At 42.8% G+C, this 26,213-nt stretch overlaps 1 protein-coding gene across 1 annotated transcript; it reads left to right on the plus strand.

Annotated features, from left to right (window-relative positions):
- The first annotated feature begins 7,493 nt into the window (after positions 1-7,493).
- LOC137381507 (probable G-protein coupled receptor 139) lies at positions 7,494-10,112 on the plus strand. The gene is made up of 2 exons (XM_068054205.1): positions 7,494-7,563; positions 9,208-10,112. The coding sequence occupies exons 1-2, from the start codon at positions 7,494-7,496 to the stop codon at positions 10,110-10,112; spliced, it is 975 nt and encodes a 324-aa protein (XP_067910306.1).
- The last annotated feature ends 16,101 nt before the right edge of the window (positions 10,113-26,213 follow it).

The raw sequence follows: 26,213 nt of genomic DNA on the forward strand, positions 1-26,213 counted from the left end.
CTGAAAGTGAGCTGACAATAGCACTTCAACCCTGTCTGAATTCTGACACAGACTGAAACACCCTGGCTCTGAAAGTGAGCTGAGAATAACACTTCAATCCTGTCTGAATACTGACACAGACTGAAAAACCCAGGCTACCACAATGAGCTGCAAATAATACTTTAACATTTTCTGAATAGTGACACAGACTGAAACAACCTGGCTCTGACAGTGAGCTGGCAATAATGCTTGAACCTTGTCTGAATACTGACACAGACTGAAACACCCTGGCTCTGAAGGTGAGCTGACAATAATTCTTTAAGCCTGTCTGAACACTGACACAGACTGAAACAACCTGGTTCTGAAAGTGAGCTGACAATAGCACTTTAACCCTTTCTGAATTCTGACACAGACTGAAACAACACGGCTCTGACAGTGAGCCAACAATAATATTTTAAACCTGTCTGAATACTGACACACACTGAAACACCCTGGCCTGACAACGAGCTCACAATAATACTTTAACCCTGTCTGAATATAGACTGAGATTGAAAGACCCTGGATCTGACAGTGAGCTGACAATAATACTTGAACCCTGTCTGAATACAGACATGACTGAAACACCCTGGCTCTAACAGTGAGCAGACAATAACACTTGAACTCTGTCTGAATAATGACAAAGACTGAAACACGCTGGCTCTGACAGTGAGCTGATAATAATATTTTAACCCTGGCTGAATGCTGACAAAGACTGAAACATCTGGCTCTGACAGTGAGCGGACAATAATACTTGAACCCTGTCTGAATACTGACAAAGACTAAAACACCCTGGCTCTGACAGTGAGCGGACAATAATACTTCAACCGTGTCAGAATACTGACAAAGAAGGAAACATCCTGGCTCAGACAGTGAGCGGACAATAATACTTTAACCCTGTCTGAATACTGACACAGACTGAAACACCCTGGCTCTGACAGTGAGTTGATAATAATATGTTAACCCTGTCTGAATACTGACACAAACTGAAACACCCTGGCTCTGACAGTGAGCTGACAATAATACTTTAACCCTGTCTGAATACTGACACAGACTGAAACACCCTGGCTCTGACAGTGAGTTGATAATAATATGTTAACCCTGTCTGAATACTGACACAAACTGAAACACCCTGGCTCTGACAGTGAGCTGATAATAATATGTAAACCCTGTCTGAATACTGACACTAACTGAAACAGCCTGGCTCTGACAGTGAGCTGACAATAATACTTTAACCCTGTCTGAATACTGACAAAGACGGAAATATCCTGGCTCTGACAGTGAGCTGACAATAATACTTTAACCCTGTCTGAATACTGACACTGACTGAATCACCCTGGCTCTGACAGTGAGCGGACAATAATTCTTTAACCCTGTCTGAATACTGACAAAGACTGAAACACCCTGGCTCTGACAGTGAGCAGACAATAATACTTTAACCCTGTCTGAATACTGACAAAGACTGAAATACCCTGGCTCTGACAGTGAGCTGACAATAACGCTTGAATCTGGTCACAATACTGACAAAGATTGAAATACCCCTGCTCTGACAGTGAGCTGATAATAATTTGTTCACACGGTCTGAATACTGACACAGACTGAAACAACCTGGCTTTGACAGTGAGCGTAAAATAATGCTTGAATCCTGTCTGAATACTGACAAAGACTGAAACACCCTGGCTCCGACAGTGAGCTGACAATAATATTTTAAACCTGTCTGAAAACTGACATAGACGGAAACATCTTGGCTCTGACAGCGAGCTGCTAATAATACTTTAACCCTGTCTGAATACTGACACAGACTGAAACACCCTGGCTCTGACTGTGAGCGGACAATAATACTTTATCCCTTTCTGAATACTGACACAGACTGAAACACCCTGGCTCTGACAGTGAGCGGACAATAATACTTTAACCCTGTCTGAATACTGACACAGACTGAAACACCCTGGCTCTGACAGTGAGCGGACAATAATACTTTAACCCTGTCTGAATACTGACACAGACTGAAACACCCTGGCTCTGACAGTGAGCGGACAATAATACTTGAACCCTGTCAGAATGCTGACACAGACTGAAACACTCTGGCTCTGACAGAGAGCTAATAATAATACTTTAACCCTGTCTGAATACTGACACAGACTGAAACACCCTGGCTCTGAAAGTGAGCTGAGAATAACACTTTAACCCTGTCTGAATACTGACAAAGACTGAAACACTCTGGCTCTGACAGAGAGCTAATAATAATACTTTAACCCTGTCTGAATACTGACACAGACTGAAACACCCTGGCTCTGAAAGTGAGCTGAGAATAACACTTTAACCCTGTCTGAATACTGACAAAGACTGAAACACCCTGGCTCTGACAGTGAGCGGACAATAATACTTGAACCCTGTCTGAATACTGACACAGCCTGAAACACCCTGGCTGTGACAGTGAGCTGATAATAATATGTTAACATGGTCTGAATACTAACACAGACTGAAACACCCTGGCTCTGACAGTGAGCTGACAATAATATTTCAAACATGTCTGAATATAGACTTAGATTGAAAGACCCAGGCTCTGACAGTGAGCTGCGAATAATACTTGAACCCTGTCTGAATACAGACATGACTGAAACACACAGGCTCTGACAGTGAGCTGCTAATAATATTTTAACCCTGTCTGAATACTGACACAGACTGAAACACCCTGGCTCTGACAGTGAGTGGACAATAATACTTTAACCCAGTCTGAATACTGATACAGATTGAAACACCCCTGCTCTGACAGTGAGATGATAATAATACGCTAACCCTGTCTGAATACTGTCAAAGACGGAAATATCCTGGCTCTGACAGTGAGCGGACAATAATACTTTAACCCTGTCTGAATACTGACACAAACTGAAGCACCCTGGCTTTGACAGTGAGCTGACAATAATACTTTAACCCTGTCTGAATACTGACACAGACTGAAACACCCTGGCTCTGACAGTGAGCTGACAATAATATTGTAACCTTTCTGAATACTGAAACAGCCTGAAACACCCTGGCTCTGACAGTGAACTGCTAATAATACTTTAACCCTGTCTGAATACTGATACAGATTGAAACACCCCTGCTCTGACAGTGAGCTGATAATAATATGTTAACACGGTCTGAATACTGACATGACTGAAACACCCTGACTCTGACAGTGAGTTGATAAGAATACGTTAACATTGTCTGAATACTGACACAAACTGAAGCACCCTGGCTCTGACAGCGAGCTGACAATGATACTGTCACCCTGTCTGAATACTGACAAAGACTGAAACACCCTGGCTCTGACAGTGAGCGGACAATAATACTTTAACCCTTTCTGAATACTGACAAAGACGGAAACATCCTGGCTCAGACAGTGAGCTGATAATAATACTTTAACCCTGTCTGAATACTGACAAAGACGGAAACATCCTGGCTCAGACAGTGAGCTGATAATAATACTTTAACCCTGTCTGAATGCTGACACAGACTGAAACACCCTGGCTCTGACAGTGAGCTGACAATAATATTGTAACCTTTCTGAATACTGACACAGCCTGAAACACCCTGGCTCTGACAGTGAACTGCTAATAATACTTGAACCTTGTTTGAATACTGACACAGACTGAAACACCCTGGCTCTGACAGTGAGCAGACAATAATACTTTAACCCTGTCTGAATACTGACACTGATTGTAACACCATGGGTCTGACATTGGGCTGACAATAATACTTTAACCCTGTCTGAATGCTGACACAAATAGAAACACCCTGGCTCTGACAGTGAGCTGACAATAGTATTTTAACCTTGTCTGAATACTGGCACAGACTGAACCACCCTGGCTCTGGCAGTGAGCTGACAACAATACTTTACGCCTGCCTGAATACTGAAACAGAATGAAATGACCCTGCTCTGATAGTGATCTGACAATTATACATTAATCCTTGCTGAATACTGACAAAGATTATAACACCCCAGCTCTGACTCTGAGTCGACAATAATTTTGGGCGGCACTGTGGCGCAGTGGTTAGCACCGCAGCCTCACAGCTCCAGCGACCCGGTTTCGATTCTGGGTACTGCCTGTGTGGAGTTTGCAAATTCTCCCTGTGTCTGCGTGGGTTTTCTCCGGGTGCTCCGGTTTCCTCCCACAAGCCAAAAGACTTGCAGGTTGGTAGGTAAATTGGCCATTATAAATTGCCCCTCGTATCGGTAGATGGTAGGGAAATATAGGGACAGCTGGGGATGTGCTTGGAATATGGGATTAGTGTAGGATTAGTATAAATGGGTGGTTGATGGTCGGCACAGACTCGGTGGGCCGAAGGGCCTGTTTCAGTGCTGTATCTCTAAACTAAACTAAAATACTTTCACCCTGTCTGAATACGGGCACAGATTATAACACCCCTGCTCTGACACTGAGCTGACAATAATACTTTCACCCTGTCAGAAAACTGACGCAGACTGAAACACCCCGGCTCTGACAGTCAGCTGACAATACTTTAACCCTTGCTGAATATTGACACAGATTGCAACACCCTGGCTCTTACAGTGAGCTGACAATAATACTTTAACCCTTTCTGAATACTGACACAGATTGAAACACCCTGGCTCTGACAGTGAGCTGACAATTGTATTTTAACCTTGTCTGAATGCTTACATAGATTGAAACACCCTGGCTCTTATAGTGAGCTGGCAATAATACTTTAAGGCTGTCTGAATACTGACACAGACTGAAACACCCCGGCTCTGACAGTGAGCTAACAATAATTCTTTGACCCTGTCCGAATACTGACACATTCAAGGGTTTTAAAAGAAGTGATCGCAGAGATAGTGGAGGCATTGGTCATAATTTACCAAAACTCACTGGATTCCGGTCGGATACCAGCGGATTGGAAAACCGTTAATGTGACGCCCCTATTCAAGAAAGGAGAGAGACAGAAAGCAGGAAACTACAGACTAGTTATTTTAACATTTGGCACTGGGAAAATGCTCGAGTCCATTATTAAGGAAGAGATAGCCAGACATTTAGAAAAACATAATGCAATCAAACAGAGCCAACATGGTTTTATGAAAGGGAAATCATGTTTGACAAATTTGTTAGAGTTCATTGAGGATATAACAAGCAGAGTGGATAAAGGGGAACTGGTCGATGTAGTGTATTTGGATGTTCAGAAGGTGTTCGAAAAGGTGCCACATAAAAGGTTATTGCACAAAATAGGAGCTCAGGGTATTGGATGTAATATGTTGGCGTGGTTTGAGGTTTGGCTCACAGACAGAGTGCAGAGGGTCGGGATCAATGGATGTTTTTCAGGTTGGAAAGCCATAACGAGTGGGGTGCCACAAGAATCGGTCTTAGGGCTTCAACTGTTTACTATCTATATTAATGACTTAGAAGAAAGGACAGTGTGTAGTGCATCCAAATTTGCTGGGAAGGCATGTTGTAATGAGGACACAAAGAATCTGCAAAGGGATATAGATAGGTTAAGTGAGTGGGCAAAATGTTGGCAGATGGTGTTCAATGTGGGAATGTGTGAGGTCATCCACTTTGGTCGGAAGAATAAAATGGCAGATTATTATTTAGATGGAGAAAGACTACAAAATACTGCAGTACAGAGGGATCTGGGTGTTCTTGTACAAGAAACACAAAATGTTAGCATGCAGCTGCAGCAAGTAATTAAGAAGGCAAATGGAATTTTGGCCTTTATTGCTAGGGGGTTCGAGTTTAAAAATAGGAAAGTTGATACAACTGTACAGGGTGTTGGTGAGGCTGTACCTGGAGTACTGCGTACAGTTTTGGTCCCCGTATTGAAGGAAATATATTCTACCATTGGAGGCAGTTCAGAAAAGGTTCACTAGACTGATTCCTGGGATGAAGGGGCTGTCTTATCAAGAATGGCTAAACAGGTTAGGCCTTTATTCATTGGAGTTTAGAAGAATGAGAGGTGATCTTATTGAAACATATAAGATTTTAAGGGGGCTTGACAGGTTAGATGTTTCCACTGGTGGGGGAATCTCGAACTAGGGGACATAGAAGCTATGGAAAGGGTGCAGAGGAGATTTACTAGGATGTTGCCTGGTATGGAGGGAAGGTCTTACGAGGAAAGGCTGAGGGACTTGAGGTTGTTTTCGTTGGAGAGAAGGAGGAGGAGAGGTGACTTAATAGAGACATACAAGATAATCAGAGGGTTAGATAGGGTGGATAGTGAGCGTCTTTTTCCTCGGATGGTGATGGCAAACACGAGGGGACATAGATTCAAGTTGAGGGGTGATAGATATAGGACAGATGTGAGAGGTAGTTTCTTTACTCAGAGAGTAGTAAGGGCGTGGAACGCCCTGCCTGCAACAGTAGTAGATTCGCCAACTTTAAGGGCATTTAAGTGGTCATTGGATAGACATATGGATGCAAATGGAATAGTGTAGGTCAGATGGTTTCACAGGTCGGCGCAACATCGATGGCCGAAGGGCCTGTACTGCGCTGTAATATTCTAATTTCTAATAGTTATAGAATAAGGGGGTACACATTTAAAACTGAGATGCGAAGGAATTTCTTCTCTCAGAGGGTGGTGAATCTCTGGAATTCTCTACCTCAGAGAGTTGTGGAGGCTAGGTCACTAAATGTATTTAAGGAGGAGGTAGATAGATTTTTGAAATCTCGGGGAATGGAGGGTTATGCGGAGCAGGCCCGAAAGAGGAGTTGAGGCCTGGGATAGATCAACTATGATCTTATTGAATGGTGGGGCAGACTTGAGGGGCTGAATGGCCTACTCCTGCTCCTATTTCTTATGTTCTTATTTTCTTATGTTGACTAATAAATGGAAATCTGGAATTATGAATGTCAAACTGATGTTGAGATAATCTGTGAGAGCTCTCCTAACATTAGCACAGGTCCATGGATATTATAGTGTAGGAATGTGCAAGCTCACATGGACTAGGTATGCTTTTGTTGTCTCTGGATTCTATGCTGAGGTCGCAGCCTATTGGTCTGACCAGCTCTATTCCTATGTTCCTTTCGAGCTGTTTGATGCATCTGACTGGTTTGCTTGATCACTTTCGAAGGCAGCAAAGAGTTAACCACGTTGGTGTGGGATCAGAGTCACATACAGGCCACACAGGGTAAGGTCTGAAGGCTTTCTTTCCAACAGAACTTAACATTTCCTTTTAATACAATGTGACATCCACTTTATTCATTTTATTGCAGCAAATTTCAAGGTAAAATTGACTGGATTAACTTGTCTATTCAATTACTGTAACTAATTTTACTGCCGATGTAACAGAATATATTTGTTCAGTGGCTGTACCTTAATGCAAATGATGTCACCTAACATGTTTGTTCATTGACTGTAACTAATATTAATGGTGATGTTAGCTAATTGTGTCTCTGGGAGTTTACCATCATGTATAATAAAGGATGCTTTGAACGGCAAACAGTGCATGTGGAATTCCGAACAGACATTGCTGCTACTCACAGAAAATGCACTCCCCGCCCAGAGGACTAGTATATGCCATTTACTACACTGTTCTTGCTACTATCGCTGTTCCAGGTAAAGTATTGTAGCAAGTTTTTCATTATTCCTGTGTATGGAAGATTAAGGGGTCTTGAAATGATTAAAGGATTTGATAGGGTAGTTAGAGGGAAACTTCTCCAATAGGAGGACATAACCTTAAATTTAGAGCCAGACCATTTCTGGGTGAAGACAGGAAACAGTTCTTCACACAAAGGTGGTAAGTCTGGCACGCCCCCTCCCAGCATCCTGTTGAGACTGGGTCAATAGAAAATGATAAACGTCATGTTGATAGAGTTTTGTTCGGCAGGGGTACTAAAGTTATGGAACAGGGCGGGATAATTGGAGTTGAACTGCACATCAGCTATGATTTAATTGAATGACAGACCAGGCTAAAGGGGCTGAATAGCCTATTCCTCTTGTTTTCCTAATCTGGTTGACGGTTGTGAAACAAACTTTAACTGGTGTATAACGTGTGAATGTAGAAACCTTGCTTATCTGTTCAAAGACAATCCTACCATTGAACTATTTTTTCTTGCCTTACCATTTATTTTTGTTTACCGAATTTCATAACAAATTCAATGTTTCATTTTGATTTCCAGAATTATTTCAATCCTGAATGAATTTCTCTAGGACTTTAATCAATAATGGTTTTAATTAAATAATTAAGAAATGCACATCTGATGAATTGACTGATTAAGTAATGATATTGTGATCGGTTTTATGAAATGAACTGAATGAATATAAGCTACTGCTCAGCGTGTTATTGATCAATGAGAACAATGAAGTAAGTGATCAGAATAATTAATTATCCATTTCCTAAGAACATCCATCCCACGCGGCTGTTTACATCCATTCAGTTTGTCTCTCACTGATCCTCCCATCCATTCATTTACCTCTCCCTGCTGTCCACATCCATTTGGTTTATATCTCATTGCTCTTCGCAAACTACTTGTTCTCGCTTTCTGTGCACCTAAACTTCACTCACACCAATAGCTCTGTCTGATCTTCTCGCTGTTCGTGTCTTTGGCGATTTCAAGTCTAACTCTTTACTCCAACCTCATTCTCTATTGTAGCCCTCGGATTCCACCTTTTGATTTTACCATTTCTTTCCACCAGATCACCCAGCTCCCTTTTGCTCAATCATCTATTTGCAAACTCAAATCCGAATTATATCCATAAGTTTGCCTTCTCCTTTGCTTACTGTGGCTCTATTTGTTGCTTCTCCAGTGATGTGGATGCTCTTAGAAGTCTCCCTGTACTTAATTACATACATTAATTTCAAGCTATATATCACTATAATCTTAAGATGGATGGTAGGACTCTTGTTCATAAATTATCAGTTTTAAGCTCCACTCTAAAAACTTGGTCTATGTCTAGGATGACACTGGGAGGAACTGAGTGGGTGCTGCAGCATGGAAACTGCAGTCCTTACATGGGACATGAAACTAATGCCCAAGTTGGGTCGTTAGGATGGAAATTAAGAAATGCATAAAAGAGGCACCAGCAGGTCTCTTGGTGATTTCGACAATATTCTTTTCATGATTGATGATGTTGTCAGCTCAATACCATATGCTTAATGATCTCCGTTTTGTTTGTGGGCCTGACCCATAAAGATCAATATATTACTTTTGCTAGGAGTGTATTCTGTAACTTCAATCTCTCTCTCTATATGTCTTACAGTTAATTTAGTGGCGATTGTGATCCTATACCGAGGAAGGTGTGGTCTTTCCAGATGTATCACTCGGTACCTGGTGTCCATGGCAATAACCGATCTTCTCGTCATTATCACCGCTGTGCTATTAAACCGAATTCCTGCTATTTATTTTCCAGGTAGTTTCCTGTCCATTACACCCATGTGCAGTCTCAGCATTGTGTTCATTTATGCATCCAGAGACACTTCTGTCTGGTTAACAGTCACATTCACCTTTGATCGCTTTGTGGCCATTTGTTGCCAGAAGCTGAAAACAAAATATTGCACTGAGAAAACAGCAGCCATGGTTGTAGGAATAGTTTGTGCGCTCGGATGTTTAATCAACATCCCCTGGTATTTTATGCATGAACCCATCTACATACAAAACAATATACCCTGGTATTGCAAACTGAAGGATATCCGTTATACTTCAGCAATATGGGCATCTTTTCATTGGATTGATCGTATTGTAACTCCTTGTCTGCCATTCTTTCTGATTCTTTTGTTCAATGCAATGACCATCAGAAGCATTTTGGCAGCTAATGTGGCTCGCAGGAGACTCCGGGCGCACAGCAATGGCGAGAATCAGAGCGACCCAGAGATGGAGAGCCGGAGAAAGTCCATCATTTTACTCTTTGCCATCTCAGGCAGTTTCATCCTATTATGGATGACATATGTTGCATACTTCTTTTTTGAGAGATTTATAAAGGATTATAAATTCAAAGGCTTCACTGATCCAAAATTTATATTCCTAGAAAGTGCAAATATGCTTCAGCTGTTCAGCTGCTGCACAAACACGTTTATTTATGCAGTAACTCAGAGTAAATTCAGGGAGCAGTTAAATAATATGTTGCTATCTCCACTGATTCTAATAAGTAAATTGTTGAAATACTGAAATGAATAAGTCCCAGCAATATGTCTGCCACATATGAATGGCCATAGGCTGCTTCATATTTGGAAAACAAAGATTGTTTGCTGGAAGCCTATGGCTTAACGGGAAGGGGAAACGTTCCTCTGTTTTGCCACTTGAAGCAAAAATCACAATATTTATGAGCATAAAGATAAGAGTCAAACAGGAGATTTAGTGGAGTAATGACAGGGAATCGAAATGGATCTTAGAATCCAATTTACTGACAGGTGACCTTCCTGTACCAGAAACACAAACATCCCAATTTACTGACAGGTGGCTTTTCTGTATCAGTGACACAAAAATCCAAATTTACTGACAGATGATCTTCCTGCAGCAGGGACACAAACATCCCAATTTACTGACAGGTGATCCTCATGTACCAGAGACACAATCATCCCAGTTTACTGACAGGTGACCTTCTTGGAGCAGTAACACAAACATCGCAATTTACAGACAGGTGACCTTTCTGCACCAGTAACACAAACATCCCAACATACTGACAGGTATGTACCAGTAACCGAAAAAATCCAATTTACTGACAGGTGTCATTCCTGTACCAGAAACACAAACATCCCAATTTACTGACAGGTGACTTTACTGTAACAGAAAAATGAACATCGCAATTTACTGACAGGTTATATTCCTGCAGTAGGAACACAAACATCCCAATTTACTGACATGTGATCTTCATTTACCAGAGACACAAACATCCCAATTTACTGACAGTTGTCCCTCCTGAACCGGAGACTCAAACGTCCCAATTTACTGACAGGTGACCTTCCTGTATCAGAGACACAAACATCCCAATTTACTGACAAGTGACCTTCCTGTACCAGTGTCACAAACATCCCAATTGACTGACAGGTGACATTCATGTAACAGAGTCACAAACAGCCCAATTTACTGACAGGTGATCCTCCTGGACCAGAGACACAAACATCCCAGTTTAATGACAGGTGACCTTCTTGGAGCAGGAACACAAACATCGCAATTTACTGACAGGTGACCTTCCTGTATCAGAGACACAAACATCCCAATTTACTGACAGGTGACCTTCCTGTATCAGAGACACAAACATCCCAATTTACTGACAGGTGACCCTCCTGTACCAGTAACAAAAACATCCCAATTTACTGACAGGTGATCTTCATGTACTAGAGACGCAAACATCCCAAATTACGGACAGGTGTATTTCCTGTACCAGGAGCACAAACATCCCAATTTACTGATGGATGATCTTCCTGTACCATGGACACAAACATCCCAATTTACTGACAGGTGACATTCATGTAGCAGAGTGACAAACAGCCCAATTTACTGACAGGTGATCTTCCTGTACCAGTGACACAAAAATCCCAAGCAACTGACAGGTGACATTTCTGCACCAGCGACTCAAAAATCCCAAGTAACTGACAGGTGACCTTTCTGTACCAGTGACACAAACATCCCAATCTACTGACAGGTGACCTTGCTGTACCAGTGACACAAACATCCCAATTTACTGACAGATGTTCTTCCTGTACCTTTAACACAAACATCACAATTTACTAACGGATGATTTCCTGCACCAGCAACACTAACATCCCAATTTACTGACAGGTGATCTTCCTGTATCAGTAACACTAACATCCCAATTTACTGACAGGTGATCTTCCTGTACCAGAGACACAAACATCCCAATTTACTGACAGGTGATCTTCCTGTACCAGAGGCACGAACATCCCAATTTAGTGACACGTGATTTTCCAGTATCAGTGAAACAAACATCCCAATCTACTGACAGGTGACCCTCATGTAACAGAGTCACAAACATCCCAACTTACTGACAGGGGACCGTCATGTACCAGTGACACAAACATCACAGGTTATTGACAGCTGACCTTACAGTACCACTGACATAAACATCCCAATGTACTGACAGGTGATCTTCATGTACAAGAGACACAAACAGCCCAATTTACTGCCAGGTGAATGTTCTGTACCAGTGACAAAAGCATCCCAATTTACGGCAAGGTAACATTCCTGCACCAGTAGCACAAACATCCCAATTTACTGACAGATGATCTTCCTGTACCAGAGACACAAACATCCCAATTTACTGACAGGTGACCTTCCTGTACCAGTAACACAAACGTCCCAATTTACTGACAGGTGTTCCTTCTGCACCAGAAACACAATCACCCCAATTTACTTATCGGTGATCTTCCTGTACCAGTGACTCAAACATCCCAATTTACTGACAGGACATCTTCCTGTACCACTGACACAAAGATTCCAACCTACAGACAGGTGATCTTCCTGTACAAGAGACAAAAACATCCCAATTTAATGAAACGTGATCTTCCTGTACCAGGAACACAAACATCCCAATTTACTGACAGATGATCTTCCTGCACCTGGACCACAAACATCCCAATTTACTGACAGGTGACCTTCCTGTATCAGAGACACAAACATCCCAATTTACTGACAGGTGACCTTCCTGTACCAGTAACACAAAGATCCTAATTTACTGACAGGTGATCTTCCTGTATCAGAGACACAAACATCCCAATTTACTGACAGGTGACCTTCCTGTACCAGTAACACAAAGATCCTAATTTACTGACAGGTGATCTTCCTGTATCAGTAACACAAACATCCCAATTTACTGGCTGGTGATCTTCCTGCACCAGAGACACAAAGATCCCAATTTACTGACAGGCGATCCTCCTGTACCAGTAACACAAACATCCCTGTTCCTGACAGGTGACCTTCCTGTACCAGTGGCACAAACATGCGAAATAAGGGACAGGTGACTTTCCTGTCCCAGTAAGACAAACATCTCAAATTACTGACAGGAGACCTTCCTGTATCTGAGATACAGACATCCCAATTTACTGACAGGACATCTTCCTTTACCAGTGACGCAAAGATCCCAACTTACTGACAGGGGACCGTCATGTACCAGTGACACAAACATCCCAGTTTGCTGACAGATGATATTCCTGGACCAGAATCACAAACATCCCCATTTACTGAAAGGTGACCTTCCTGTACCAGTGACACAAACATCCCAATTTACTGACTTGGGATCTTCCTGTACCTGTAGCTTAATCACCACAATTGACTGACAGGGGATCTTTCTGTTCCAGAGACACAAACATGCCAGTTTACTGAAGGTCACCTTCTTGAGACAGTAACACAAACATCGCAATTTACAGACAACTGACCTTCCTGTACCAGTAACACAAACATCCCAACTTACTGACAGGTGACCTTCCTGTACCAGTAACAGAAACATCCCAACTTACTGACAGGTGACCTTCCTGTGCCAGTGACACAAACATCCCAACTTACTGACAGGTGACCTTCCTGTACCAGTAACACAAACATCGCAACTTACTGACAGGTGACCTTCCTGTGCCAGTGACACAAACATCCCAATTTACTGACAGGTGACCTTCCTGTACCAGTGACACAAACATCCCAATCTACAGACAACTGACCTTCCTGTACCAGTAACACAAACATCCCAACTTACTGACAGGTGACCTTCCTGTACCAGTGTCACAAACGTCCCAATTTACTGACAGGTGACCTTCCTGTGCCAGTGACACAAACATCCCAATTTACTGACAAGTGACCTTCCTGTACCAGTGTCACAAACATCCCAATTGACTGACAGGTGACATTCATGTAACAGAGTCACAAACAGCCCAATTTACTGACAGGTGATCTTCCTGTACCAGTGACACAAAAATCCCAAGCAACTGACAGGTGACATTTCTGCACCAGCGACTCAAAAATCCCAAGTAACTGACAGGTGACCTTTCTGTACCAGTGACACAAACATCCCAATCTACTGACAGGTGACCTTGCTGTACCAGTGACACAAACATCCCAATTTACTGACAGATGTTCTTCCTGTACCTTTAACACAAACATCACAATTTACTAACGGATGATTTCCTGCACCAGCAACACTAACATCCCAATTTACTGACAGGTGATCTTCCTGTACCAGAGGCACGAACATCCCAATTTAGTGACACGTGATTTTCCAGTATCAGTGAAACAAACATCCCAATCTACTGACAGGTGACCCTCATGTAACAGAGTCACAAACATCCCAACTTACTGACAGGGGACCGTCATGTACCAGTGACACAAACATCACAGGTTATTGACAGCTGACCTTCCAGTACCACTGACATAAACATCCCAATGTACTGACAGGTGATCTTCATGTACAAGAGACACAAACAGCCCAATTTACTGCCAGGTGAATGTTCTGTACCAGTGACAAAAGCATCCCAATTTACGGCAAGGTAACATTCCTATACCAGTAGCACAAACATCCCAATTTACTGACAGATGATCTTCCTGTACCAGAGACACAAACATCCCAATTTACTGACAGGTGACCTTCCTGTACCAGTAACACAAACATCCCAATCTACTGACAGGTGACCTTCCTGTGCCAGTAACACAAACGTCCCAATTTACTGACAGGTGATCTTCATGTACCAGAGACACAAACATCCCAATTTACTGACAGGTGACCTTCCTGTACCAGTAACACAAACGTCCCAATCTACTGACAGGTGATCTTCCTGTACCAGAGACACAAACATCCCAATTTACTGACAGGTGATCTTCCTGTACCAGAGACACAAACATCCCAATTCAATGACATGTGATCTTCCTGTATCAGTGACACAAACATCCCAAAAACCTGACAGGTGACATTCCTGTACCAGTGACTCAAATATCGCAATTTACTGACAGCTGATATTCCTTTACCAGTAACACAATCCACCCAATTTACTGACTTGGGATCTTCCTGTACCTTTAACACACTCACCCCAATTTACTGACAGGGGATCTTCCTGTACCAGTAATACAAACATCCCAATTTACTGACTTGGGATCTTCCTGTACCTTTAACACACTCACCCCAATTTACTGACAGGGGTTCTTCCTGTATCAATGACACAAACATACAATTTACTGACAGTTGACCTTCCTGTACCAGTAACACAATCACCCCAATTTACTGACAGCTGATATTCCTTTACCAGTAAGACAATTACTCCAATTTACTGACAGGTGACTTTCCTGTACCAGTGACACAAACATCCCAATTTACTGACAGATGCTCTTCCTGTACCAGTGAAACAAACATCCCAATTTACGGTCAGATGATCCTCTTGTAGCAGAGACACGAAGATTCCAATTTACAGACAGACGATCTTCCTATATCACAAATACAAACATCCCAATTTACTGACAGGTGATATTCCTTCACCAGAGACACAAACATAACAATTTACTGACAGGGAATGTTCCTGTATCTGTAACACAATCATCCCAATTTACTGACAGGGGATCTTCCTGTACCAGTCACAAAATCACCCCAATTTTCTGACAGGTGACCTTCCTGTATCAGTAACACAAACATCCCAATTTACTGAAAGGTGTTCCTTCTGCACCAGAAACACAATCACCCCAATTTACTGATAGGTGATCCTCCTGTACCAGTGACTCAAACATCCCAATTTACTGACAGGACATCTTCCTGTACCACTGACACAAATATCCCAACCTACAGACAGGTGATCTTCCTGTACAAGAGACAAAAACATTCCAATTTAATGAAACGTGATCTTCCTGTACCAGTAACACAAACATCCCAATTTACTGACAGATGATCTTCATGCACCTGGACCACAAACATCCCAATTTACTGACCGATGATATTCCTGTACCAGTGAAACAAACATCCCAATTTACTGACAGGTGACCTTCCTGTACCAGTAAAACAAAGATTCTAATTTACTGACAGGTGATCTTCCTGTATCAGAGACATAAAGATCCCAATTTACTGACAGGTGACCTTCCTGTACCAGTAACACAAAGATCCTAATTTACTGACAGGTGATCTTCCTGTATCAGTAACACAAACATCCCAATTTACTGGCTGGTGATCTTCCTGCACCAGAGACACAAAGATCCCAATTTACTGACAGGCGATCCTCCTGTACTAGAGACACAAACATCCCTGTTCCTGACAGGTGACCTTCCTGTACCAGTGGCACAAACATGCGAAATAAGGGACAGGTGACTTTCCTGTCCCAGTAAGACAAACATCTCAAATTACTGACAGGAGACCTTCCTGTACCTGAGATACAGGCATCCCAATTTACTGACAGGACATCTTCCTTTACCAGTGACGCAAAGATCCCAACTTACTGACAGGGGACCGTCATGTACCAGTGACACAAACATCCCAATTTGCTGACAGATGATATTCCTGGACCAGAAACACAAACATCCCCATTTACTGAAAGGTGACCTTCCTGTACCAGTGACACAAACATCCCAATTTACTGACTTGGGATCTTCCTGTACCTGTAGCTTAATCACCACAATTGACTGACAGGGGATCTTTCTGTTCCAGAGACACAAACATGCCAGTTTACTGAAGGTCACCTTCTTGAGACAGTAACACAAACATCGCAATTTACAGACAACTGACCTTCCTGTACCAGTAACACAAACATCCCAACTTACTGACAGGTGACCTTCCTGTACCAGTAACAGAAACATCCCAACTTACTGACAGGTGACCTTCCTGTGCCAGTGACACAAACATCCCAACTTACTGACAGGTGACCTTCCTGTACCAGTAACACAAACATCGCAACTTACTGACAGGTGACCTTCCTGTGCCAGTGACACAAACATCCCAATTTACTGACAGGTGACCTTCCTGTACCAGTGACACAAACATCCCAATCTACAGACAACTGACCTTCCTGTACCAGTAACACAAACATCCCAACTTACTGACAGGTGACCTTCCTGTACCAGTGTCACAAACGTCCCAATTTACTGACAGGTGACCTTCCTGTGCCAGTGACACAAACATCCCAATTTACTGACAAGTGACCTTCCTGTACCAGTGTCACAAACATCCCAATTGACTGACAGGTGACATTCATGTAACAGAGTCACAAACAGCCCAATTTACTGACAGGTGATCTTCCTGTACCAGTGACACAAAAATCCCAAGCAACTGACAGGTGACATTTCTGCACCAGCGACTCAAAAATCCCAAGTAACTGACAGGTGACCTTTCTGTACCAGTGACACAAACATCCCAATCTACTGACAGGTGACCTTGCTGTACCAGTGACACAAACATCCCAATTTACTGACAGATGTTCTTCCTGTACCTTTAACACAAACATCACAATTTACTAACGGATGATTTCCTGCACCAGCAACACTAACATCCCAATTTACTGACAGGTGATCTTCCCGTACCAGAGGCACGAACATCCCAATTTAGTGACACGTGATTTTCCAGTATCAGTGAAACAAACATCCCAATCTACTGACAGGTGACCCTCATGTAACAGAGTCACAAACATCCCAACTTACTGACAGGGGACCGTCATGTACCAGTGACACAAACATCACAGGTTATTGACAGCTGACCTTCCAGTACCACTGACATAAACATCCCAATGTACTGACAGGTGATCTTCATGTACAAGAGACACAAACAGCCCAATTTACTGCCAGGTGAATGTTCTGTACCAGTGACAAAAGCATCCCAATTTACGGCAAGGTAACATTCCTATACCAGTAGCACAAACATCCCAATTTACTGACAGATGATCTTCCTGTACCAGAGACACAAACATCCCAATTTACTGACAGGTGACCTTCCTGTACCAGTAACACAAACATCCCAATCTACTGACAGGTGACCTTCCTGTGCCAGTAACACAAACGTCCCAATTTACTGACAGGTGATCTTCATGTACCAGAGACACAAACATCCCAATTTACTGACAGGTGACCTTCCTGTACCAGTAACACAAACGTCCCAATCTACTGACAGGTGATCTTCCTGTACCAGAGACACAAACATCCCAATTTACTGACAGGTGATCTTCCTGTACCAGAGACACAAACATCCCAATTCAATGACATGTGATCTTCCTGTATCAGTGACACAAACATCCCAAAAACCTGACAGGTGACATTCCTGTACCAGTGACTCAAATATCGCAATTTACTGACAGCTGATATTCCTTTACCAGTAACACAATCCACCCAATTTACTGACTTGGGATCTTCCTGTACCTTTAACACACTCACCCCAATTTACTGACAGGGGATCTTCCTGTACCAGTAATACAAACATCCCAATTTACTGACTTGGGATCTTCCTGTACCTTTAACACACTCACCCCAATTTACTGACAGGGGTTCTTCCTGTATCAATGACACAAACATACAATTTACTGACAGTTGACCTTCCTGTACCAGTAACACAATCACCCCAATTTACTGACAGCTGATATTCCTTTACCAGTAAGACAATTACTCCAATTTACTGACAGGTGACTTTCCTGTACCAGTGACACAAACATCCCAATTTACTGACAGATGCTCTTCCTGTACCAGTGAAACAAACATCCCAATTTACGGTCAGATGATCCTCTTGTAGCAGAGACACGAAGATTCCAATTTACAGACAGACGATCTTCCTATATCACAAATACAAACATCCCAATTTACTGACAGGTGATATTCCTTCACCAGAGACACAAACATAACAATTTACTGACAGGGAATGTTCCTGTATCTGTAACACAATCATCCCAATTTACTGACAGGGGATCTTCCTGTACCAGTCACAAAATCACCCCAATTTTCTGACAGGTGACCTTCCTGTATCAGTAACACAAACATCCCAATTTACTGAAAGGTGTTCCTTCTGCACCAGAAACACAATCACCCCAATTTACTGATAGGTGATCCTCCTGTACCAGTGACTCAAACATCCCAATTTACTGACAGGACATCTTCCTGTACCACTGACACAAATATCCCAACCTACAGACAGGTGATCTTCCTGTACAAGAGACAAAAACATTCCAATTTAATGAAACGTGATCTTCCTGTACCAGTAACACAAACATCCCAATTTACTGACAGATGATCTTCATGCACCTGGACCACAAACATCCCAATTTACTGACCGATGATATTCCTGTACCAGTGAAACAAACATCCCAATTTACTGACAGGTGACCTTCCTGTACCAGTAAAACAAAGATTCTAATTTACTGACAGGTGATCTTCCTGTATCAGAGACATAAAGATCCCAATTTACTGACAGGTGACCTTCCTGTACCAGTAACACAAAGATCCTAATTTACTGACAGGTGATCTTCCTGTATCAGTAACACAAACATCCCAATTTACTGGCTGGTGATCTTCCTGCACCAGAGACACAAAGATCCCAATTTACTGACAGGCGATCCTCCTGTACTAGAGACACAAACATCCCTGTTCCTGACAGGTGACCTTCCTGTACCAGTGGCACAAACATGCGAAATAAGGGACAGGTGACTTTCCTGTCCCAGTAAGACAAACATCTCAAATTACTGACAGGAGACCTTCCTGTACCTGAGATACAGGCATCCCAATTTACTGACAGGACATCTTCCTTTACCAGTGACGCAAAGATCCCAACTTACTGACAGGGGACCGTCATGTACCAGTGACACAAACATCCCAATTTGCTGACAGATGATATTCCTGGACCAGAAACACAAACATCCCCATTTACTGAAAGGTGACCTTCCTGTACCAGTGACACAAACATCCCAATTTACTGACTTGGGATCTTCCTGTACCTGTAGCTTAATCACCACAATTGACTGACAGGGGATCTTTCTGTTCCAGAGACACAAACATGCCAGTTTACTGAAGGTCACCTTCTTGAGACAGTAACACAAACATCGCAATTTACAGACAACTGACCTTCCTGTACCAGTAACACAAACATCCCAACTTACTGACAGGTGACCTTCCTGTACCAGTAACAGAAACATCCCAACTTACTGACAGGTGACCTTCCTGTGCCAGTGACACAAACATCCCAACTTACTGACAGGTGACCTTCCTGTACCAGTAACACAAACATCGCAACTTACTGACAGGTGACCTTCCTGTGCCAGTGACACAAACATCCCAATTTACTGACAGGTGACCTTCCTGTACCAGTGACACAAACATCCCAATCTACAGACAACTGACCTTCCTGTACCAGTAACACAAACATCCCAACTTACTGACAGGTGACCTTCCTGTACCAGTGTCACAAACGTCCCAATTTACTGACAGGTGACCTTCCTGTGCCAGTGACACAAACATCCCAATTTACTGACAAGTGACCTTCCTGTACCAGTGTCACAAACATCCCAATTGACTGACAGGTGACATTCATGTAACAGAGTCACAAACAGCCCAATTTACTGACAGGTGATCTTCCTGTACCAGTGACACAAAAATCCCAAGCAACTGACAGGTGACATTTCTGCACCAGCGACTCAAAAATCCCAAGTAACTGACAGGTGACCTTTCTGTACCAGTGACACAAACATCCCAATCTACTGACAGGTGACCTTGCTGTACCAGTGACACAAACATCCCAATTTACTGACAGATATTCTTCCTGTACCTTTAACACAAACATCACAATTTACTAACGGATGATTTCCTGTGCCAGCAACACTAACATCCCAATTTACTGACAGGTGATCTTCCTGTACCAGAGGCACGAACATCCCAATTTAGTGACACGTGATTTTCCAGTATCAGTGAAACAAACATCCCAATCTACTGACAGGTGACCCTCATGTAACAGAGTCACAAACATCCCAACTTACTGACAGGGGACCGTCATGTACCAGTGACACAAACATCACAGGTTATTGACAGCTGACCTTCCAGTACCACTGACATAAACATCCCAATGTACTGACAGGTGATCTTCATGTACAAGAGACACAAACAGCCCAATTTACTGCCAGGTGAATGTTCTGTACCAGTGACAAAAGCATCCCAATTTACGGCAAGGTAACATTCCTATACCAGTAGCACAAACATCCCAATTTACTGACAGATGATCTTCCTGTACCAGAGACACAAACATCCCAATTTACTGACAGGTGACCTTCCTGTACCAGTAACACAAACATCCCAATCTACTGACAGGTGACCTTCCTGTGCCAGTAACACAAACGTCCCAATTTACTGACAGGTGATCTTCATGTACCAGAGACACAAACATCCCAATTTACTGACAGGTGACCTTCCTGTACCAGTAACACAAACGTCCCAATCTACTGACAGGTGATCTTCCTGTACCAGAGACACAAACATCCCAATTTACTGACAGGTGATCTTCCTGTACCAGAGACACAAACATCCCAATTCAATGACATGTGATCTTCCTGTATCAGTGACACAAACATCCCAAAAACCTGACAGGTGACATTCCTGTACCAGTGACTCAAATATCGCAATTTACTGACAGCTGATATTCCTTTACCAGTAACACAATCCACCCAATTTACTGACTTGGGATCTTCCTGTACCTTTAACACACTCACCCCAATTTACTGACAGGGGATCTTCCTGTACCAGTAATACAAACATCCCAATTTACTGACTTGGGATCTTCCTGTACCTTTAACACACTCACCCCAATTTACTGACAGGGGTTCTTCCTGTATCAATGACACAAACATACAATTTACTGACAGTTGACCTTCCTGTACCAGTAACACAATCACCCCAATTTACTGACAGCTGATATTCCTTTACCAGTAAGACAATTACTCCAATTTACTGACAGGTGACTTTCCTGTACCAGTGACACAAACATCCCAATTTACTGACAGATGCTCTTCCTGTACCAGTGAAACAAACATCCCAATTTACGGTCAGATGATCCTCTTGTAGCAGAGACACGAAGATTCCAATTTACAGACAGACGATCTTCCTATATCACAAATACAAACATCCCAATTTACTGACAGGTGATATTCCTTCACCAGAGACACAAACATAACAATTTACTGACAGGGAATGTTCCTGTATCTGTAACACAATCATCCCAATTTACTGACAGGGGATCTTCCTGTACCAGTCACAAAATCACCCCAATTTTCTGACAGGTGACCTTCCTGTATCAGTAACACAAACATCCCAATTTACTGAAAGGTGTTCCTTCTGCACCAGAAACACAATCACCCCAATTTACTGATAGGTGATCCTCCTGTACCAGTGACTCAAACATCCCAATTTACTGACAGGACATCTTCCTGTACCACTGACACAAATATCCCAACCTACAGACAGGTGATCTTCCTGTACAAGAGACAAAAACATTCCAATTTAATGAAACGTGATCTTCCTGTACCAGTAACACAAACATCCCAATTTACTGACAGATGATCTTCATGCACCTGGACCACAAACATCCCAATTTACTGACCGATGATATTCCTGTACCAGTGAAACAAACATCCCAATTTACTGACAGGTGACCTTCCTGTACCAGTAAAACAAAGATTCTAATTTACTGACAGGTGATCTTCCTGTATCAGAGACATAAAGATCCCAATTTACTGACAGGTGACCTTCCTGTACCAGTAACACAAAGATCCTAATTTACTGACAGGTGATCTTCCTGTATCAGTAACACAAACATCCCAATTTACTGGCTGGTGATCTTCCTGCACCAGAGACACAAAGATCCCAATTTACTGACAGGCGATCCTCCTGTACTAGAGACACAAACATCCCTGTTCCTGACAGGTGACCTTCCTGTACCAGTGGCACAAACATGCGAAATAAGGGACAGGTGACTTTCCTGTCCCAGTAAGACAAACATCTCAAATTACTGACAGGAGACCTTCCTGTACCTGAGATACAGGCATCCCAATTTACTGACAGGACATCTTCCTTTACCAGTGACGCAAAGATCCCAACTTACTGACAGGGGACCGTCATGTACCAGTGACACAAACATCCCAATTTGCTGACAGATGATATTCCTGGACCAGAAACACAAACATCCCCATTTACTGAAAGGTGACCTTCCTGTACCAGTGACACAAACATCGAAATTTACTGACTTGGGATCTTCCTGTACCTGTAACATAATCACCACAATTGACTGACAGGGGATCTTTCTGTTCCAGAGACACAAACATGGCAGTTTACTGAAGGTCACCTTCTTGAGACAGTAACACAAACATCGCAATTTACAGACAACTGACCTTCCTGTACCAGTAACACAAACATCCCAACTTACTGACAGGTGACCTTCCTGTACCAGTGACTCAAATATCGCAATTTACTGACAGCTGATATTCCTTTACCAGTAACACAATCCACCCAATTTACTGACTTGGGATCTTCCTGTACCTTTAACACACTCACCCCAATTTACTGACAGGGGATCTTCCTGTACCAGTAATACAAACATCCCAATTTACTGACAGGTGACCTTCCTGTACCAGTAACACAAACATCCCAACTTACTGACAGGTGACCTTCCTGTACCAGTAACACAAACATCGCAGCTTACTGACAGGTGACCTTCCTGTGCCAGTGACACAAATATCCCAATTTACTGACAGGTGACCTTCCTGTACCAGTAACACAAACATCCCAACTTACTGACAGGTGACCTTCCTGTGCCAGTGACACAAACATCCCAACTTACTGACAGGTGACCTTCCTGTACCAGGAACACAAACATCCCATCTTACTGACAGGTGACCTTCCTGTGCCAGTGACACAAACATCCCAATTTACAGACAACTGACCTTCCTGTACCAGTCACACAAACATCCCAACTTACTGACAGGTGACCTTCCTGTACCAGTGTCACAAACGTCCCAATTTGCTGACAGGTGACCTTCCTGTGCCAGTGACACAAACATCCCAATTTACTGACAGATGATCTTCCTGTACCAGTGTCACAAACATCCCAAGTTACTGACAGGTGACCTTCCTGTACCATTGACACAAACATCCAGATTTGCCTGACAGGTGACCTTGCTGTACCAGCAACAAAAACATCCCAATTAACTGACAGGTGATCTTCATGTACTGGAGACACAAACATCCCAATTTAAGGACAGGTGAATTTCCTGTACCAGTGACACAAGCATCCTCAAGTACGGAAAGGTAACATTCCTGTACCAGTAGCACAAACATCCCAATTTACTGACAGATGATCTTCCTGTATCCGTAACGCAAGCATCCCAATTTACTGACAGGTGACCTTCCTGAACCGGAGGAACAAACGTCCCAATTTACTGACAGGTGACCTTCCTGTACCTGTGAGACAAGCATCCCAATTTACTAACAGGTGAATTTCCTGTACCAGTGACACAAACATCCCAGTTGCCTGACAGGTGACCGTCCAGTACCATCAACAAAAACATCCCAATTTACTGACCGGTGGCATTCCTGTATCAATGACACAAACATCCCAAATTACGGAAAGGTAACATTCCTGTACCAGTAGCACAAACACCCAATTTACTGACAGATGATCTTCCTTTACAAGCAACACAATCATCCCCATGTACTGACAGGTGACCTTCCTGTTCCAGAGACACAAACATCCCAATTTACTGACAGGTGACCTTCCAGTACCAGTAACACAAACATCTCAATTTACTGACAGGTGACCTGCCTTAACCGGAGGTACAAATGTCCCAATTTACTGACAGATGATCTTCCTTTACCAGCAACACAATCATCCCAATGTACTGACAGGTGACCTTCCTGTTCCAGAGACACAAACATCCCAATTTACTGACAGGCGATCTTCCTGTTGCAGACACACAAACATCCCAATTTACTGACAGGTGATCTTCCTTTACCGTGAACACAAACATCCCAAATTACTGACAGGAGACCTTCCTTCACCAGTAACACAAAGATCCCAATTTACTGACAGGTGATCTTCCTGTTCCAGACACACAAACATCCCAATTTACTGACATGTAATCTTCCTTTACCATGAACACAATCATCCCAATGTACTGACAGGTGATCTTCCTGTTCCAGAGACACAAACATCCCAATTTACTGACAGGTGACCTTCCTGTCCCAGTAACACAAACATCTCAATTTACTGACAGGTGACCTGCCTTAACCGGAGGTACAAATGTCCCAATTTACTGACAGGTGAATTTCCTGTACCAGTCACAAAATCAACCCAATTTTCTGACAGGTGACCTTCCTGTACCAGTAACACAAACATTCCAACTTACTGACAGGTGAATTAACTGTACCAGTGACATAAGCATCCAAATTTTCTGACAGGTGACCTTCCTGTACCAGTAACACAAACATCCCAACTTACTGACAGGTGAATTTCCTGTACCAGTGACATAAGCATCCAAATTTTCTGACAGGTGACCTTCCTGTACCAGTGACTCAAACATCCCAAATTACTGACAGGTGAATTTCCTGCACCAGTCACAAAATCAATCCAATTTTCTGACAGGTGACCTTCCTGTGCCAGTAACACAAACATCCCAATTTACTGACAGGTGAATTTACTGTACCAGTAACGCAATCATTCCAATTTACTGACAGGTGACCTTCCTGTACCAGTAACGCAAACATTCCAATTTACTGACAGGTGATCTTCCTGTACCAGTGACACAAGCATCCCAAATTACTGACAGGTGACCTTCCTGTACCAGGAACACAAACATCCCAATTTACTGACAGGTGATCTTCCTTTCCCATGAACACAATCATCCCAATGTACTGACAGGTGACATGCCTTAACCGGAGGTACAAATGTCCCAATTTACTGACAGGTGAATTTCCTGTCCCAGTCACAAAATCACCCCATTTTTCTGACAGGTGACCTTCCTTTTCCAGTAAAACAAACATCCCAATTTACTGACAGGTGATCTTCCTGTACCAGTAACGCAAACATTCCAATTTACGGACAGGTGATCTTCCTGTACCAGTGACACAAGCATCCCAAATTACTGACAGGTGACCTTCCTGCACCAGTGACACAAACATCCCAATTTACTGACAGATGATCTTCCTGCACCTGGACCACAAACATCCCAATTTACTGACCGATGATATTCCTGTACCAGTGAAACAAACATCCCAACTTACTGACAGGTGACCTTCCTGTACCAGTAACACAAACATCCCAACTTACTGACAGGTGACCTTCCT

The sequence above is a fragment of the Heterodontus francisci genome, chromosome 22 (genome assembly GCF_036365525.1).
Source record: "Heterodontus francisci isolate sHetFra1 chromosome 22, sHetFra1.hap1, whole genome shotgun sequence".
NCBI classification, from domain to species: Eukaryota; Metazoa; Chordata; class Chondrichthyes; order Heterodontiformes; family Heterodontidae; genus Heterodontus; species Heterodontus francisci.